The sequence below is a fragment of the Suncus etruscus genome, chromosome 7 (genome assembly GCF_024139225.1).
Source record: "Suncus etruscus isolate mSunEtr1 chromosome 7, mSunEtr1.pri.cur, whole genome shotgun sequence".
Lineage (NCBI taxonomy): Eukaryota > Metazoa > Chordata > Mammalia > Eulipotyphla > Soricidae > Suncus > Suncus etruscus.
The window spans coordinates 43,666,616-43,684,060 of NC_064854.1; the positions used below are offsets into that span (position 1 = coordinate 43,666,616).

Sequence of the window (17,445 nt, forward strand, 5' to 3'; positions counted from 1 at the left end):
GGGCCAGGGATGGTGCTCAGTGGTAGGTGTGATGAGCTTTGATCCCAATTGGTAAATAAAATTATATAATATACTTATGTTTCTGTATAATAAATATTTTTTCATGAAAAAAAGCAGAGTGGGGAATAATTAGACTTACTCTGCATAATTCTTAGGATAAAAAAGGATGAAAGGGGACAGAGAGATAGTACATTAGATAGGGTGCTTGCCTTGCATACACAGGTTTGATCCTGACACCCCATATAGTCAGTCCCTAAGCCTGCCAGGAGTGAACCCTGAGTTAGAGCCAGGAATAACTCCTGAGCACCACCAAGTGTGGCCCTAACACAAACAAACAAAAAAGATAGACTTAACTTGGGGCAGAGAGATAGCATGGAGGTAGGGCATTTGCCTTGCATGCAGAATGGTGGTTTGAATCCCGGCATCCCATATGGTCCCGCAAGCCTTCCAGGAGCGATTTCTGAGCGTAGAGCCAGCATAACCCCTGAGCATTGCTGGGTGTGACCCAAAAGCCAAAACAAAAATAAATAGACTAACAAATTTTAAAATACAAGACTTAGAACTTTTAGTTAGTTGTGGGAGTTGCACTTGCAGTGCTCAGAGTACACCAAGGACACAATTACCAGTGCTGGGGCTTAAGGATGTAGCTGGGGGATCAAACCCTGCCCACAAATATGCAAGGAATCTGCTCCATTACTTGAGCTATATCACTGACCCCTTAGGTCATCATTTTAAAAACATTTAATAATATTTACTTATAAAATCATTCTATTATACTTCGATAAAAAATTTAGAATGAGAGAGCCCGGAGAGATAGCACAGCGGTGTTTGCCTTGCAAGCAGCCGATCCAGGACCAAAGGTGGTTGGTTCGAATCCCGGTGTCCCATATGGTCCCCCGTGCCTGTTAGGAGCTATTTCTGAGCAGACAGCCAGGAGTAACCCCTGAGCACCGCTGGGTGTGGCCCAAAAACCAAAAAAAAAAAAAAAAAAAAATTTAGAATGAGAATGTTATGCAGCTTATTCCCTGTGATTAAACAGCAACAATGAGTTCCCTCTACTCAAGTTCTGTGTGGGGAAGGTAAACAGAGTGATGTGGTTTTTGGAACATGTATGTTTCGTGATTATAGTTCTGCTTCAAATTATTAGTTAGGGCTTGGAACTCCTAAGAGTTTCTTTCTATGTCACCTAAAATCACCTAAGATCAAATACAGCATTTGGGACTGGTGAGAGAGCTCAATAGGCTGAATACATGCTTTGAACGGTAGGAACCTGGGTTCATTGTCCCCAAGCACTGCTGGGAATGGTTGTTAAACAGAGAAAAAGTAGCACCATAAAGTGCAGTCCCAAAACAAACCAAAAATTTAGTTAAACTCTATATAACATATTTAATAGGCATAAAGCAATAATGTATTATAAAATGTTACTTACCAGAACTTCATAGTCAGGGATGGTATGGGTTCCAAGCCCTGTCCTATCAAAAGTTACTCTATAGGTAGCATTAAGAGTATCCACAGCATCTATTTGTCCAGTGAACAGACCATCATGAGCACCACGTAATCGTGCTAAGAAACAAAAAGACATGTTTGGGAAATACAAAGAATTATCAAATATGAAACTGCTTTAAGCATGTAATTAAAAAACTTAGAAAGCAGAGTATAATAGCCTTGTCTACTACAGTTTCAAAAAATAGCACATACTTTATTTTAGGCTTAGAGAAAACAACAAAAATAAACTTGAAACGAAAAGCCCAACTATAAATAATCTCTAATTTGATATAAGAATAAAATCAGGGGCTGGAGAGATAGCATGGAGGTAAGGCGTTTGCCTTTCATGCAAGAGGTCATCGGTTCGAATCCCAGCGTCCCATATGGTCCCCCGTGCCTGCCAGGAGCAATTTCTGAGCATGGAGCCAGGAGTAACCCCTGAGCACTGCCGGGTGTGACCCAAAAACCACAAAAAAAAAAAAAAATCAGATTAGCTACTAAATGGAATCAAAATATTTAAAAACATTGTTATAACAGCAGTAGGGCATTTGCCTTGCATGCAGCCAATTCGAACAGACGGTGGTTCAAATCATGGCATCCTATATGGTCCCCCGTGCCTGCTAGGAGCAACCTGAGTGCAGAGCCAGGAGTAATCCCTGAGCACTGCTAGGTATAACCCCAAAAACAAAAATTAAATACGTAAATAAATAAAACTTTTAATTCTAGGGGCCGGAGAGATGGCGCTAGAGGTAAGGCGTCTGCCTCGCAAGCACTAAGCCTAAAATGGACCGCTGTTCAATATCCTGGCGTCCCGTATGGTCCCCTGAAATCTGAGCGCATAGCCAGGAGTAAGCCCTGAATGTCAAACAGGTGTATTCCAAAAAACAAACAAACAAACAAAACCCCAAAAAACCTTTAATTCTAAAACAAACAAACCGCAAAACATTTTTATAAATCCCAAATTGCAAAAAAAAAAGATAGCAAAAATCACTTTGGTCATTCATTATACTAATGTCTGAAGTATAAGGAACAGTTCAAAGCAGCACAGGTGTGCTGTGCAGACAGGAACTGATATACTAGGATCAAGACTTTTTTTTTTTGGTTTTTGGGCCACAACCAGCATTGCTCAGGGGTTACTCCTGGCTGTCTGCTCAGAAATAGCTTCTGGCAGGCACGAGGGACCATATGGGACACCGAGATTCGAACCAACCACCTTTGGTCCTGAATTGGCTGCTTGCAAGGCAAACGCCGCTGTGCTATCTCTCTGGGCCCAGGATCAAGACTTTCATCCTCAGAAAGGTTAGTCTGCATGGTGATAACTGGGAATTTGAAATTTGAATGTGCTCACTGATCTTACCTAGACTAGTTTGTGAAAATATTGTAGCTTCTATTGGGCACCTGTTTTCTTTCTGGAATTCCAAATAGACAAGATGGAGACAATCCCCACCCAATAAAAGCTTTGGATATTATTGTATGAGCTTCTCTGGTGGATACATGTTGCTGGAGACATTAATCAAGTCTCGAGTGGCACTACAAGGAGGAAGTTTTGGAAAGCTTCCACATAGTTCTGTTGTAGTTCTGGTCCATGTATATTTTTCACTAATTTAGCTTTACATCATTCTCTATAATGAGTGATAAGTCTTTCTATCACCAAATCTTGGGGGAAGAGGGTCTTGACTACTACTCAATAGAGGAATTCTTGTGTTACTATTATTTAAATTCAGTCTGAAGAAACAGTAGGAAAATCCAACGACACATCCAACTTGAGTAAAAAATATAAGAAATATAAAAACAAGTAGCATTTAAAGCATTAATATGGGTATAGTGACCTTTTCATGGATAAAAAATAAAATAGTACAACAGTAAGGTTCAATCCCCAGCATCCCATATGGTCCTCTAAGCACACCAAGAGTGATTCCTGAGTGCAGAGACAACAGTAACCACTGAGCACTGCCAGGTGTGGTCCAAAATTTAAAAAGTGTGAGGCCAGGGCTGGAGAGATAGCATGGAGGTAAGGCATTTGCCAGTATGAGGAAGGATGGTGGTTCAAATCCTGGCATCCTATATAATCCCCTGAGCCTGCCAGGAGCGATTTCTGAGCATAGAGCCAGGAAAAAACCCTGAACGCTGCCAGGTGTGACCCAAACAAAACAAAATGAAAGTATGAGGCCAGAGCAACAGAACAGCCATAGAGCATTTGCCTTACATGCGGTCGACCCAGGACGAACCCGGGTTGATCCCTGGCATCCCATATGGTCCCCTGAGCCTACCAGGAGTGATTTCTGAGCGGAGAGTCAGGAGTAATCCCTGAGTGCTGCCAGGTATGGCCCAACGCCCCCCAAAGTGTAATTTTTTTTTGTTTTGGTTTTTGGGTCACACCCAGCAGTACTCAGGGGTTACTCCTGGCTCTACGCTTAGAAATCGCCTCTGGCAGGCACGGGGGACCATATGGGATGCTGGGATTCGAACCACAATCCTGCATGAAAGGCAAACGCCTTACCTCCATGCTATCTCTCCGGCCCCAAAGTGTAATATTTTAATATAACAAAAAAAAATCTTTATAAACTATTTAATAACAACCCAACTGACGAGCCGAGAGATAGCACAGTGGTAGGGCATTTGCCTTGCACGCAGCCAATCCAGGATGGACAGTGCTTTGAATCCCAGCATCCCATTTGGTCCCCCATGCCTCTAGGAGCAACTTCTGAGTGCAGAGCCAGAAATAACCCCTGAGCGCCGCTGGGTGTGACCCCAAAACAAAACAAAACAAAAGAAAAACACCCCAACTGATTAAAATAAAACCACTGGAGACTAAAATATCACTCTCAGTTTTTTTGAGAGGCTACATAGTGCAGTGCTCAGGACTGACTCTTACTGGAACTGGGAGGGCTGGAAAATGAACTAGGGTCTGCTATGTATAAGGCAAGTGCTTAAACCCCTGTATACTATCTCTCAGGCTCCCATTCTGTCTTTGATAAATTAATTAAAAGAAAGCAAACAGGAATATAAAGATAAATAGTAAGTTGAAGAAATTTTAATATAGAAAAGACCTATTTTTGGTAGTGAAGAGATTTTTTTTTTTGTTTTTTTGGGTCATACCCAGCAGTGCTCAGGGGTTACTCCTGGCAGGCTTGGGGGGACGATATGGGATGCCGGGATTTGAACCATCTCACACCACAGAGACTGGCACACATCACAAAGAACAAGAAGAATCAGTGCTGGCAGGGATGTGGGGAGAAAGGAACTCTTATTCTTTGCTGGTGGGAATGCCATCTAGTCCAGCCCTTATGGAAAACAATATGGAGATTCCTCAAAAAACTGGAAATTGAGCTCCCATTTGACCCAGCTATACCACTCCTAGGGATATACCCTAGGAACATAAAAAATCCAATACAAAAAATCTCTTCCGGGGCCGGGCGGTGGCGCTAAAGGTAAGGTGCCTGCCTTGCCAGCGCTAGCCTTGGACGGACCATGGTTCGATCCCCTGGCGTCCCATATGGTCCCCCAAGACAGGAGCAACTTCTGAGCATATAGCCAGGAGTAACCCCTGAGCGTTACCGGGTGTGACCCAAAAAAAAAAAAATCTCTTCCTCACACCTATATTCATTGCATGACTATTTACAATAGCCAGACAATGGAAACAACCAAGATGTCCTTCAACAGATGAATGGCTAAAGAAACTATGGTACATATACACAATGGAATATTATGCAGCCACCAGAAGAGATGAAGTCATGAAATTTTCCTATACATGGATGTACATGGAATCTATTATGCTGAGTGAAATTAGTCAGAGGGAGAGAGACACACACACACACAGAATAGTCTCAGTCATCTATGGGTTCTAAGAAAAATTAAAGACATTGAAATAATTCCTAGAGTTGAGGACCGGAAGAACTGGCTCAAGATTTGAAGCTCACCACAAAGAGTGGTGAGTGCAGTTAGAGAAATAACTATGCTGAGAACTATCACAACAATGTCAGTGAGTGAGGGATGTAGAAAGCCTGTCTCGAATAAGGCGGGGGGGTGGGGAGGGAAGAGATGGGGGCACTGGTGATAAGAAGGTTGTACAGTGAAGGGGGGGTGTTCTTGTTATGACTGAAACCCAACTACAATTATGTTTGTAATCACAATGTTTAAATAAAGAAATTATTAAAAAAAAAAAAAGAGAAAAAGTGTGCTTGGAGTATTGGTCCACTTTCTCCATGTTGTGAATTCCTTGGTACCAGGAATGATGGTGGGTGCTGGACCCATCAGGACTTTAATATTGTGGCTAAGACCTGCCTGAGTGCTTCCCAACTTTTATAGTGGAAGATGTGGTTTTCTAAATGAGCTAAGACTAAGCTTAATAGCCTAGATGACACTGGAAGGATGGTTGCAGTTGTTCTGTTGTCTTATGAGCTGCTGACAGAAGAAGGGGAGTCTTCAGAAATAAATAAGCAGGTGTTTTGGGATTGTCAGAGAGCTTGCGCTGAAGGCTTGGGAAAAAGTTAATTATGAAGCCGAAGTGAGCTTCCAAGCCATATGCAAAATTTCTAGGGAAAACGACAGAGGATATCCCGAGGCAGCTTAAAGATGTGGTTGTAGGGGCCAGAGACATAGCATGGAGGTAAGGTGTTTGCCTTGCATGCAAAAGGTCGGTGATTTGAATACTGGCATCCCATATGGTCCCCTGAGCCTGCCAGGAGCGATTTCTGAGCATAGAGCCAAGGAGTAACTTCTGAGTGCTGCTGGGTGTGACCCAAAAACCGAAAAAAAAAAAAAAAAAAAAAAAAAAAAAAAAGATATGGTTGTACAACAGACAAAAACGGTAGCCTTTGGCAATGACATTGCAAATTGTCAGGCTATATTACGTCTCATTAGGAAAAGAGATGTTATGATATTTCTCTAGAATTGTAGGAATATTGGAATATACAGTTCTCCCTCCCCACCACTGCTGCCCCTTTATCAACCTATACTATTCAGATGCAAACTCCGGAGAACCAGAATGGATACAACTATTTGGTTATTGAGCATGGTGGACTCCACCCAAAGAGACCACCTGGCCTTTGCCTAAGGTGTTGTAAAGGATTCCACTGGGCCAGAGATTGTTTCTCATCTTCTTGTTTTATCTCCAGCAACTGGGGTAAGGGTTCAAAATCAGCCCTTGAGTTCAGGTCAAATGCTTAACTGTGGCAAAATGGGACATTTATATAGGGACTGAAGGATGCAATTCTTCCCCGACCCCTCGAGGCCAAGACTTAATCATCCTGTCACAGTTGTCTTTAGCACAGTACTGGTCAAACCCCACACAATTCAGGGGTCCTCAAACTTTTTAAACAGGGGGCCAGTTCACTGTCCCTCAGACCATTGGAGGGTCTGACTATAGTAAAAACAAAACTTATGAACAAATTCTTATGCACAATGCATATATCTTATTTTGCAATGAAGAAACAAAACAGATACAAAACAATATGTGGTCCGCGGGCCATAGTTTGAGGACCACTGCCACACATCATGGCTAAGTATTGTCTGGAGTGGTGTCTGCTTCCTTGAGCATGGCTTAGGAGGTGGTCCCCCCAAAAAAAATTAGGCTAAGATGACTTTTAAACTAACCCATACATAGATCTGAGGACTTTCTTGAACAAGATATATACACATAACTGCTCTATTTACCTAAGTAAAAGTGGCTACTGAGTTCAGAAGCAGAAGTGGTCCCTGACCACTGCTGGTTTTGTCTCCCCTCAATATAAACCAATTGAGAAAAACTGGTTCTAAGAAAAATTAAGATCTCAAATATATGTTTTGTTTTAAATTTCATTCCCCCTCCTTTTTTTGGTTTGGGGGCCATACCTGATGGTTCTTAGGGGTTATTCTTGACACTGTGCTCAGAAATCACTCCTGGCAGGCTTGGGGGACCATATGGGATACCAGGATCAAACCTGGGTCTGTCCTGGGTTGGTCAGGTGCAAGGTAAAAGGCCTACTGCTGTGCTATCACTCCAGTCCTCCCTTTATTTTTTAATTAAAAAAAATGGAGGAGGAATACATTCTGGCCTATAATGTACACTTAAATTTTAGTTTTGGGGCCACACCCTGCAATGCTCAGGGGTTACTCCTGGCTCTGTGCTCAAGTATTATTCTTGGTGGTGCTCAGGAATCATTATGGTATACCTGGGATTAACTCAGGTTGGCCACATGCAAGATAAATGCCCTACTCACTGTACTATCATTCTAGCCCCTGTATACTTATATTTATCAAACTTTATAGGTAGCTTTAGAAGATAACCCCCTTTCTTAAACACATCTATGGCTTTTATCAGTATACAGTTGTTCAAATAACAAAAAGATATTTCTCTGGGGACCAGAGGAGCCAGAAAACAAACCTGGGCCTTCCACATATTAAGCATGTGCTTTGTGCTATATCCTCTGGCCTTAAAAAATTTCCCCCCAAAGGCAATGTTTTTTACATTGATTGTATAGAAAAAGGAGGCACAGTAAACACACTCCATATATGCCTCAGTCCAGTTTGCCTGGTCTTTACTGTGTGAATAGGGGAGACACGGCAAAAAAAAAAGTTTGTTTTTTTTTGGCCACACCAGTGGTGCTCAGGGGTTACTCCTGGCTCTGCACTCATAAATGGCTCCTGGCAAGCTTGGGGGACCATATGGGATGCTGGGGATCAAACCTGAATCTGTCCTGGGTCAGCAGCATGCCTTACCACTGTGCTATCATTCCGGCCCGTTTTTTAATTTTTTTTAATTAATTTTAATTTTTGTTTTTTGAGCCACACCTGGTGGTGCTCAAGGGTTACTCCTGGCTATGTATTCAGAAATCACTTCTGGCGTGGGGGATCAGATAGGACATTGGGAATTGAATCCAGTCCTGGGTCAGCCACATGCAAAGCATATGCCCTACCACTGTGCTATTGCTCGGTCCCCCAGTTTTAATTTTTTTAAATTATCTTTGTCTCTACTATAGCCTTTTTCTAAACAGCCATTTCGGCACTAGATTACTTCTAGCAATATCAAACTATGTTGCATTCACGAAAGCAGCAACCTAACTTAGCATATATGATTACTTGTGGAGGAAAGCAAACTCTAGATCTAAAGGTCAAGTGTAGGGAAGACTTGCCCCTACTCCAACATAGATATCTTATGCTTATTAACATTACTTTAGTGCCCTGCAATTATTATTATTATTATTTATTTATTTAATTTTATTTTATTTGGTTTTTGGGTCATACCTGGCCGCGCTCAGAGGTTACTCCTGGCTCTATGCTCAGAAATCGCTCCTGGCAGGCTCGGGGGACCATATGGGATGCCGGGATTCAAACCACCATCATTCTGCATGAAAGGCTAACGCCTTACATCCGTGCTATCTCTCTGGCCCCAACCCTGCAATTATTTTACAATAACAAACTTATTTTTTTTTTTTGGTTTTTGGGTCACACCCGGCAGCGCTCAGGGGTTGCTCATGGCCCAACTTCAACAATTTTAAAAACAGGAGTACAAAATAAAAATATTTAAAAAAACTGTAAACTTGTTAAAATTACATCCAACCCCCCATCTTCAAATTTGAAAATCTGGGAGTAATCCAACAACATGTTCAGGAAGATTTTTTATGCATGCTAACATCATCAAAATTGGGGGCCAGAGAGATAGCATGGAGGTAAGGCATGCAGAAGGATGCGTGGTTCGAATCCCGGCATTCCATATGATCCCCTGAGTCTGCCAGGAGCGATTTCTGAGCATAAAGCCAAGAGTAACCCCTGAGGGCTGCCGGGTGCAACCCAAAAAACAAAACAAAACAAAAAAAACAACCAAAAAAACCCCTCAAGATTGTTGGACCAAAGAGATAGTAGTACAGTGGGTAAGGTGTTTTCCTTGCAAGCAGTTGACATGGGTTCAATACTTGGCACTTGATATTCTGAGCTCACCAAGTGAAGCCAGGAGTAAGTCCTGAGCAGTCAGGTGTGGCCCCAAAAACAACAAAACAAAAACCAAAAACAAAAATTAGGAATTGGGGCCGAGCAGTAGTGCAAGCCGTAGGGCATTTGCCTTGCATGTGCTAACCTAGGATGAACCGCTGTTAAGATCCCCAGGCGTGGGGCCGGGCGGTGGCGCTAAAGGTAAGGTGCGCCTGCCTTGCCTGCGGTAGCCTTGGACGGACCGCGGTTCGATCCCCCGGTGTCCCATATGGTCCCCCAAGCCAGGAGCAACTTCTGAGCGCATAGCCAGGAGTAACCCCTGAGCGTTACCGGGTGTGGCCCAAAAACCAAAAAAAAAAAAAAAAAAAAAAAAAAAGATCCCCAGGCGTCCCGTATGGTCACCCAAACCAGGAGTGACTTCTGAGCGCATAGCCAGGAGTAACCACTGAACATCAACAGGTGTGGCCCCCCAAAAAAAATCAAAACAAAAAAAAACCCTTAGGAATTATAACACAATCATAGGCAATACTATATATTCCAAACAAATTTGCAACACAGTAATTTTACTTTAAACACAATGTCTCTATATAAATAGTATGTATATACATTATATATAACATCATATATAAATATATATAAATAAAAGTATATATATGTGTGTATGTTTATGTAGCTGAGGATGGCTGTGTTATTCACTTGTGTTCACCAGGAGTCACTTTTTTTTTTTTTGGGTTTTTGGGCCACACCCGGTAACGCTCAGGGGTTACTCCTGGCTATGCGCTCAAAAGTCGCTCCTGGCTTGGGGGACCATATGGGACGCCGGGGGATCGAACCGCGGTCCGTCTCCTAGGCTAGCGCAGGTAAGGCAGGCACCTTACCTCCAGCGCCACCGCCCGGCCCCCAGGAGTCACTTTTTTGGGAGGGTACCCAGCAGTGCTCAAACATCCCTCCTGGTTGCACTCAGGGGACCTATATTATGCAAGGGATCAAACCCACACCAGTTGCATGCAAATCATGAACCTCATCCATTGTACTTTAGCCCCTTACACACATTTCTTTTTTTTTCTCTTTTTTGGGGGGAGGGGTTTAGGTCACATCTGGTGACACTCAGGGGGTTACTCCTGGCTATGCACTGAGAAATCGCTCCTGGCTTAAGGGACCATATGGGATGCCGAGGATAGAACCAAAGTCTGTCCTGGATCAGCCACGTGCAAGGCAAAGGCCCTGGCTCCCCTTACACACATTTCTTTAGCTATGCTATGTGTATCCCTTTTTAAATTATGTGCTGTTCACACACACTGGCTGAGGTAGTACCACAAATTGCCTTGATGCTGAGGAACACAGATAACAGAGCTGCCAGGATCATTCTCAGAGCATGTGGGATTGAAGTTCCAGTCTTACATTTGTAATACAGTCATTCAAAGTCCCTGAGTTATTCTCTGGATGCTATTCATCCTTTTTTTTGGGGGGGGGGGAGGGGCATACCTGGTGACGCTCAGGGTTTACTCCTGGCTATGTGCTCAGAAATCGCTGCTGGCTTGGGGGACCATATGGGATGCCAGGAGATCAAACCACGGTCTGTCCTAGGCTAGTGCCAGCAAGGTATAAGCCTTACTGCTCCCTGCCACCACTCCGGCCCCATGGACGCTATTAATCTTAACTGAAATACTTACTTTCATCTTCTTCAATAGTTTTTTTAATTTTTAAATTTTTCATTAATAGTTTATTTTATTTTATTTTATTTTTTTGGTTTTTGGACCACACCCATTTGACGCTCAGGGGTTACTCCTGGCTATGCGCTCAGAAGTCGCTCCTGGCTTGGGGGACCATATGGGACGCCGGGGGATCGAACCGCGGTCCATCCTAGGCTAGCGCAGGCAAGGCAGGCACCTTACCTCCAGCGCCACCGCCCGGCCCTAATAGTTTATTTTTTAAATTTGATATTGCACAGTGTGTTAAATTTCTTCTGATAGAAAAAAATTACAGGCACTTCTTTTGGGTCTTGTCATGTTTAGACTTTTATTTTGTTAAAGTTAGTATGCTTTATTATATAAATACTAAGACTTTTATTTATATGTGTCAGAGCACTCCATTTTTTACTTTTTATCAATTATTTAATGTAATAGTCATTCTTATATTACACATCATACAAGTTTAAGAAAATTTGGGTGCTCTAGAACCTAGCTTCATAAACTGTATGTTGCCACCCCTTATGGGATGCGAAACTGAATGTAGGGACTACAAATTTTTGGCAACAGCTTTGTTTTTTTGCTGGGCACACCCAGCAATATTCAGGGGTTATTCCTGGCATTGCTTGGGGGAAAACCACAGGGAATACTGGGGTCAAATGCGGGTTAGCTGCTTGCCAGACAAATACCCTTCAGGTTGTATGATCCCCAATTTTTTTTTTTTTTGGGCCACACCCGGCGGTGCTCAGGGGTTACTCCTGGCTGTCTGCTCAGAAATAGCTCCTGGCAGGCACAGGGGACCATATGGGACACTGGGATTCGAACCAACCACCTTTAGTCCTGGATCGGCTGCTTGCAAGGCAAACACCGCTGTGCTATCTCTCCGGGTCCATGATCCCCAATTTTAACAGCTAAAGCCTTAGGTTTGATACCCTATATTCATGGTTCCTGTAAAACTGCCAGAAGCAGTCCTTAGTACCATGCCATTGCTAGCTAAGCCCCAAAACAAACAAGTCAAGCAAGAAAACCACTGCAATAGACCAGTGATTATCAACCTTTGGCTGAGGAGATAGCTGAAAGGGTTGGAGTGAACCCAGACATGTGGAAAGCTGGGGTTTCAATCCTGGCATTACATGTACCCAAGCCTTGCTCAGGTAGCCCTGATAGCTCCCAACACTGCCAAGTCTAAGCAGCACTGGACCAAGTATTTCTTGGAGTGGAGCCCCATCCCCACTATGTACTGCTTAGAACACCCAAACAACAAAAATAAAAATTTAAACATAGTTATATCTATTCCAATAAGTTGAAAAATTTATCTTTGTACAGTCTGTTTTAGTTTATATCGTAGTAGACACTGCTTTAAAAGTATACTTGAGGGGCTAGAAAGATAGTACAGCAGACAGAATATTTGCCTTGCAAGCAGCCAACCCAGATTTAATCCCTGACACTCTAGTCTATATGGTCCTTTGAGCCCCCTTACATAATCCCTAAACAGAGTCAGGAATGATCTCTGAGCACTGCGGGTGTTTCCCCACTCAAAATTAAAAAATTAAGTATGGGGCCAGAGTGATAGTGCAGCGGTAGAGCATTTGACTCTCACGCTGCTGATCTAGGACGGACCTCGGTTCAATCCCCGATGTTCCATATGGTCCCCCAAGCCAGGAGCGATTTCTGAGCTCACAGGCAGGAGTAACCCCCGAGTGTCATTGGTTGTGGCCCAAAAACAAACAAACAAAAAAAGTACATAAGAGGCCAAAGAGATAGTATAGCTGGTAGGGTGCTTGCCTTGACTGAGGCTAACCTTTGTTCAGTCCCAAGAAACCCAACCCATATGATCCTCCAAGTCCTGCCAGGAGTGGTTTTCAAACACAGTCAGGAGTAAGCCCTGAGCACTGCTGGATATGACTCAAAATCAAAATTAAAAATAGGTCTGCCCAGGTTTAATCCTCAGCATTTCATTCAGTTTTCCAAGCACCACTAGGAGTAATTCCTGAGTGTAGAGTCAGGAATAATCCTGAGCCTTGCCAGGTGTGCCCCAAAAACAAAGTAAAAGACTTTTACCCTATTACTTAAAAAAAAAGTCTATATAATCTATATAGGAATATTACTATATATATAAAATACTATATATATTACTATATAGAAATATCACTATATTATTATTAGTTTACAGTTCACTAACTTTAAAAGTTACTTCTCAGAAGAAGTCATGTTGATTAAAATTTATATGTCTGAACCAGAGCAATAATACACTGGGTAGAGCATTTGCCTTGCATAGGGCTGACCTGGGTTCGATCCCCAGCATCCCCTAAGATCACCCAAGCACTGCTGAGTGATTCCTGAGAGCAGAGCCAGGAATAACCCCTGAGCATTGCTAGGTATGACCTAAATATCAAAAATAAAATAAAAATAAATTATAGTCAAAGTAGTAATAAGCTTATCTTCATTTACCTGTAACTTTGGTTCCAATAACCAGAGGTAACGGAATTTCATCTGGGAGATCTTTGAACTGTGAAACATCTGCAACTTTCCTTTGTTGTAAAAGCCTTATTTTCTGCCGTTTCTGTTTTAACGCTGATCTCTCTTCATCAAAAAATGCAGGAGAACATCTAAAATAAATACAAAGATCTTAAACTGATAACTAGCCTATAAAAAAAATCCAAACTATGTCATCAATCTTATTATTCTCCTTTTCCTCTTAGTCTTTTTTTTTTTTTGGGGGGGGGGTCACACCCAGCAGTGCTTAGGGTTTACCTCTGGCTCTATGCTCAGAAATCACCCCTGGCAGGCTTGGGGGACTAAATGGGATGCCAGGATTCGAACCACCAACTTTCTGCATGCAAGGCAAACACCTTACCTCCATGCTATCTCTCCGGCCCCTCCTCTTAGTCTTTTAAAAGTGGATTCTTAGGGGCTGAAGAGATAGCAATAGCATGCCGGAAGGGTGTTTACCTTGCACGTGGCTGACCCAGGACGAACCTGGGTTCAATCCACAGCATCCCATATGGTCTCCCAAGCCAGGAGCGATTTCTGAGCGCAGAGCCAGGAGTAACCCCTGAGCGTCACCAGGTATGGCCCAAAAACCAAAAAAAAAGTGGATTCTTAGAAATAACAATTATTGGGATAGTGAGTAGGACATTTGCCTTGCATATGGTTGGCCAAGTTTGATCCCTGCATTCCATATTGTCCCCTGAGCACCACCGGAAATAATTCCTGAGCAGAAATCTAGGAGTAGCCTCTGAGCAGTGCTGGGTGATTCCTCCCCCAAATAGAAATAATTATTTCTCTTCAAAGTAACTTATCTTTGTTTAAAGAGGGACCTAAGAAACGCAAATGCAGATTATTCCTTCCTACAAAGGAGTATTATACACCATACTTTGAAAAGAATGCATGTGGGTCTTCCATCTCCATAGGTCAAAGTTCAATTCCATTATTTTATTCAGAAAAATATATTTTCACTGTGACCCAATAAGTACACTAGAAGATTTTTTTGTTTGTTTTGTTTTGTTTTTGGGTTACACCCGGCAGCACTCAGGAGTTACTCCTGGCTCTAAGTTCAGAAATAGCTCCTGGCAGGCTTGGGGGACCATATGGGATGCAGGGATTCGAATCACTGTCCTGCATGCAAGGCAAACACTCTGCCTCCATGCTATTTCTTCGGCCCCCATACCAGGAGATTTAAAGATGATGTAAACTGTACCACAGTATAAACCGTTTTTTTTTGGGGGGGGGCTTGGGCCACACCTGGTAATGTTCAGGGGTTATTTCTGGCTACATGCTCAGAAATCGCTCCTGGCTTATGGAATCATATGGGATGCTGGGGGATCGAACCAAAGTCCATCCTAGGTTAGCCGCACACAAGGCAAAAGCCCTACTACTGGAGGGGCCGGAGAGATAGCACAGAGGTAAGGTGTTTACCTTTCATGAAGGTCATAGGTTCGAATCCCGGCGTCCCATATGGTCCCCCGTGCCTGCCAGGAGCAATTTCTGAGCATGGAGCCAGGAAAAACCCCTGAGCACTGCTGGGTGTGACCCAAAAACCACACACACACACACACACACACAAGCCCTACTACTTGTGCCACCGCTCCAGCCCCTCACAGTATAAACTTTTGATCATTTTGCTTTCTTTTTTTTTTTTTTTTTGTGGTTTTTGGGTCACACCTGGCAGTGCTCAAGGGTTATTCCTGGCTCCTGGCTCAGAAATTGCTCCTGGCAGGCACGGGGGACCATATGGGACGCTGGGATTCGAACCGATGACCTCTTGCATGAAAGGCAAACGCCTTACCTCCATGCTATCTCTCTGGCCCCTGATCATTTTTCTTGCTTTGAAGTACAAATAATCAATCAACTCTTATCTCCATAACTTGTCTTATCTCAAATTTTAGAAAAAAAACATTTAAACATAATTTTTATGCCATAAATTATATACCCACAAAGCATGAGCATAGTCAAGATAATGAGCATATAAAGTTATAAATCTCTCCCCATGTTTTACTTTATTATCCATCCTTAGCATTCCTCTCACTTCTAAACCTCTACTTCTCTGGGACTGAGTTAGACAGTACAGTGGCTAAAGCACTTGCATGCATGCCTAGCATGCATCTGACCTGGGTTCAATTACCAGCATTTTGTATTACTACCCAAGCCCTGCCAAGAGTGATCCCAGAAAAGAAAAGCCAGGGCACTAGATGTTAAGTGCCTCCCCAAGTCATCAAATGCTTTCTGTTGTAGTTTACACTAAAATTTTATATAGACAGCATCAACTAGTATATACTTTTTTTTTTTTTTTTTTTTTTGTGGTTTTTGGGTCACACCGGCAGTGCTCAGGGGTTATTCCTGGCTCCAGGCTCAGAAATTGCTCCTGGCAGGCACGGGGGACCATATGGGAAGCCGGGATTTGAACCGATGACCTCCTGCATGAAAGGCAAACACCTTACCTCCATGCTATCTCTCCGGCCCCTCAACTAGTATATACTTTTCTGTCAAACTTCCTCCACTTAGGATAATTAATGAAGATCCATCTATGATATTGCATGCATCAATGCATCTCTGGATTTGTCACAATTCACCTGCAACGGACATTTAGGGATTTTCCCCCTCGTTTGAGGGATATTATAACAATTAATGTAAATGTTTAAAAATTATGCATATGCATATACATGATAATCCTTAGTAGGAGGCCAGAGAGATAGTATATGCTTTGCATAAGACCAATTTTGGTTTGATCCCCAGCAGTGCATATGGTTACTTGAGCAGAGTCAAGAGTCAGACCACAGGGTGTGGTCCAGATACAAAAACAAAATGACCCAAAAGAAAACAAAATAGCACTTTTAGGTTAGAAAGATAACAAGGGCTAGAACAGTTGCTCTGCTAGAGACTCGGCTAGAGAACTTGTCATGCATGTATGAAGTCTTCAGTTCAATACCCAACACTTAATGACCCCCTGAGCACTGACAGATAATGGTCTCCAAATATAGGTAGGATGATCCTGGTGGCTCCCAATATACGTTGTCCAAGTACTGTATCGAAGAGCCCAAGCACTGAACTACTGAGAAGGACTGAGTGGCAACCATTACTTAGCGGCACCCAGGAATCCTGAGTATAATTAGGGAGGCTCTCCTCACATAACTGTGAGTGCCAGTAGTTGGGAAGTAGGAAGAAATGAGAAAGTAGAGCCCAGAAGAATTTAAAGTAATAGAAAACTATGTATGATATTATAATGAAGATGTCATAAATTTGTGGAAACTTGGAGAATACAGAAAACCAAGAATCAATTTTAAGGTAAACTATAAACTTGGGGTAATTATGATGTTTTGACGAAGACAATATCTTTATGGGAAATACTGACAATGTATGTATGGGGGCAAAAGTATATGGGAAACCTCAACCTTACTTCCCATGTTACCGAAAACTTAACATGCTTCATGGGAGCCAGAACGATAGTACAGTGGGTAGGGCCTTTGCTTTGCGTGCGCGTGCGCGCGCGCGCGCACACACACACACACACACACACACACACACACACACACACACACACACGATAGTACAGTGGTAGGGCCTTTGCCTTGCACACACACACACACACACACACACACACACACACACACACACACACACACACACACACCACAATTTGCTTTTTGGCCACATGCTCAGGGATTACTCCTGGCTTTGTGCTCAGAAATTGTTCCTAGCAGGCTCGGGATATCAGGTATAGAACCTGGGTTGGCCGCATGCAAGGCAAATGCCCAACCTGCTGTGCTGGCACATTGTAGATTTTTTTAACTGCCAGTTTTGCAAAGTAGTAGCATTATTTTATATTCCTAACAGCAGCATATTAACTCACAGGTTAATTTAGGAT

At 42.8% G+C, this 17,445-nt stretch overlaps 1 protein-coding gene and 1 non-coding gene across 2 annotated transcripts in view; one reads left to right on the plus strand and one right to left on the minus strand.

The window, feature by feature from the left end:
* The window catches only part of LIN9 (lin-9 DREAM MuvB core complex component), a 75,559-nt gene that overhangs the window by 20,820 nt on the left and 37,294 nt on the right, over positions 1 to 17,445 (minus strand). The window contains exons 5-6 of the mRNA XM_049776505.1: positions 13,533 to 13,690; positions 1,430 to 1,563 (exon numbers count right to left, since the gene is read on the minus strand). Of these exons, the coding sequence (XP_049632462.1) occupies positions 1,430 to 1,563; positions 13,533 to 13,690 (292 nt within the window). The remainder of the gene's footprint in view (positions 1 to 1,429; positions 1,564 to 13,532; positions 13,691 to 17,445) is intronic.
* On the plus strand, positions 7,895 to 8,029 carry LOC126014842 (small nucleolar RNA SNORA51). The gene has a single exon (XR_007497814.1). It is a non-coding gene; the product is annotated as a small nucleolar RNA SNORA51 (small nucleolar RNA).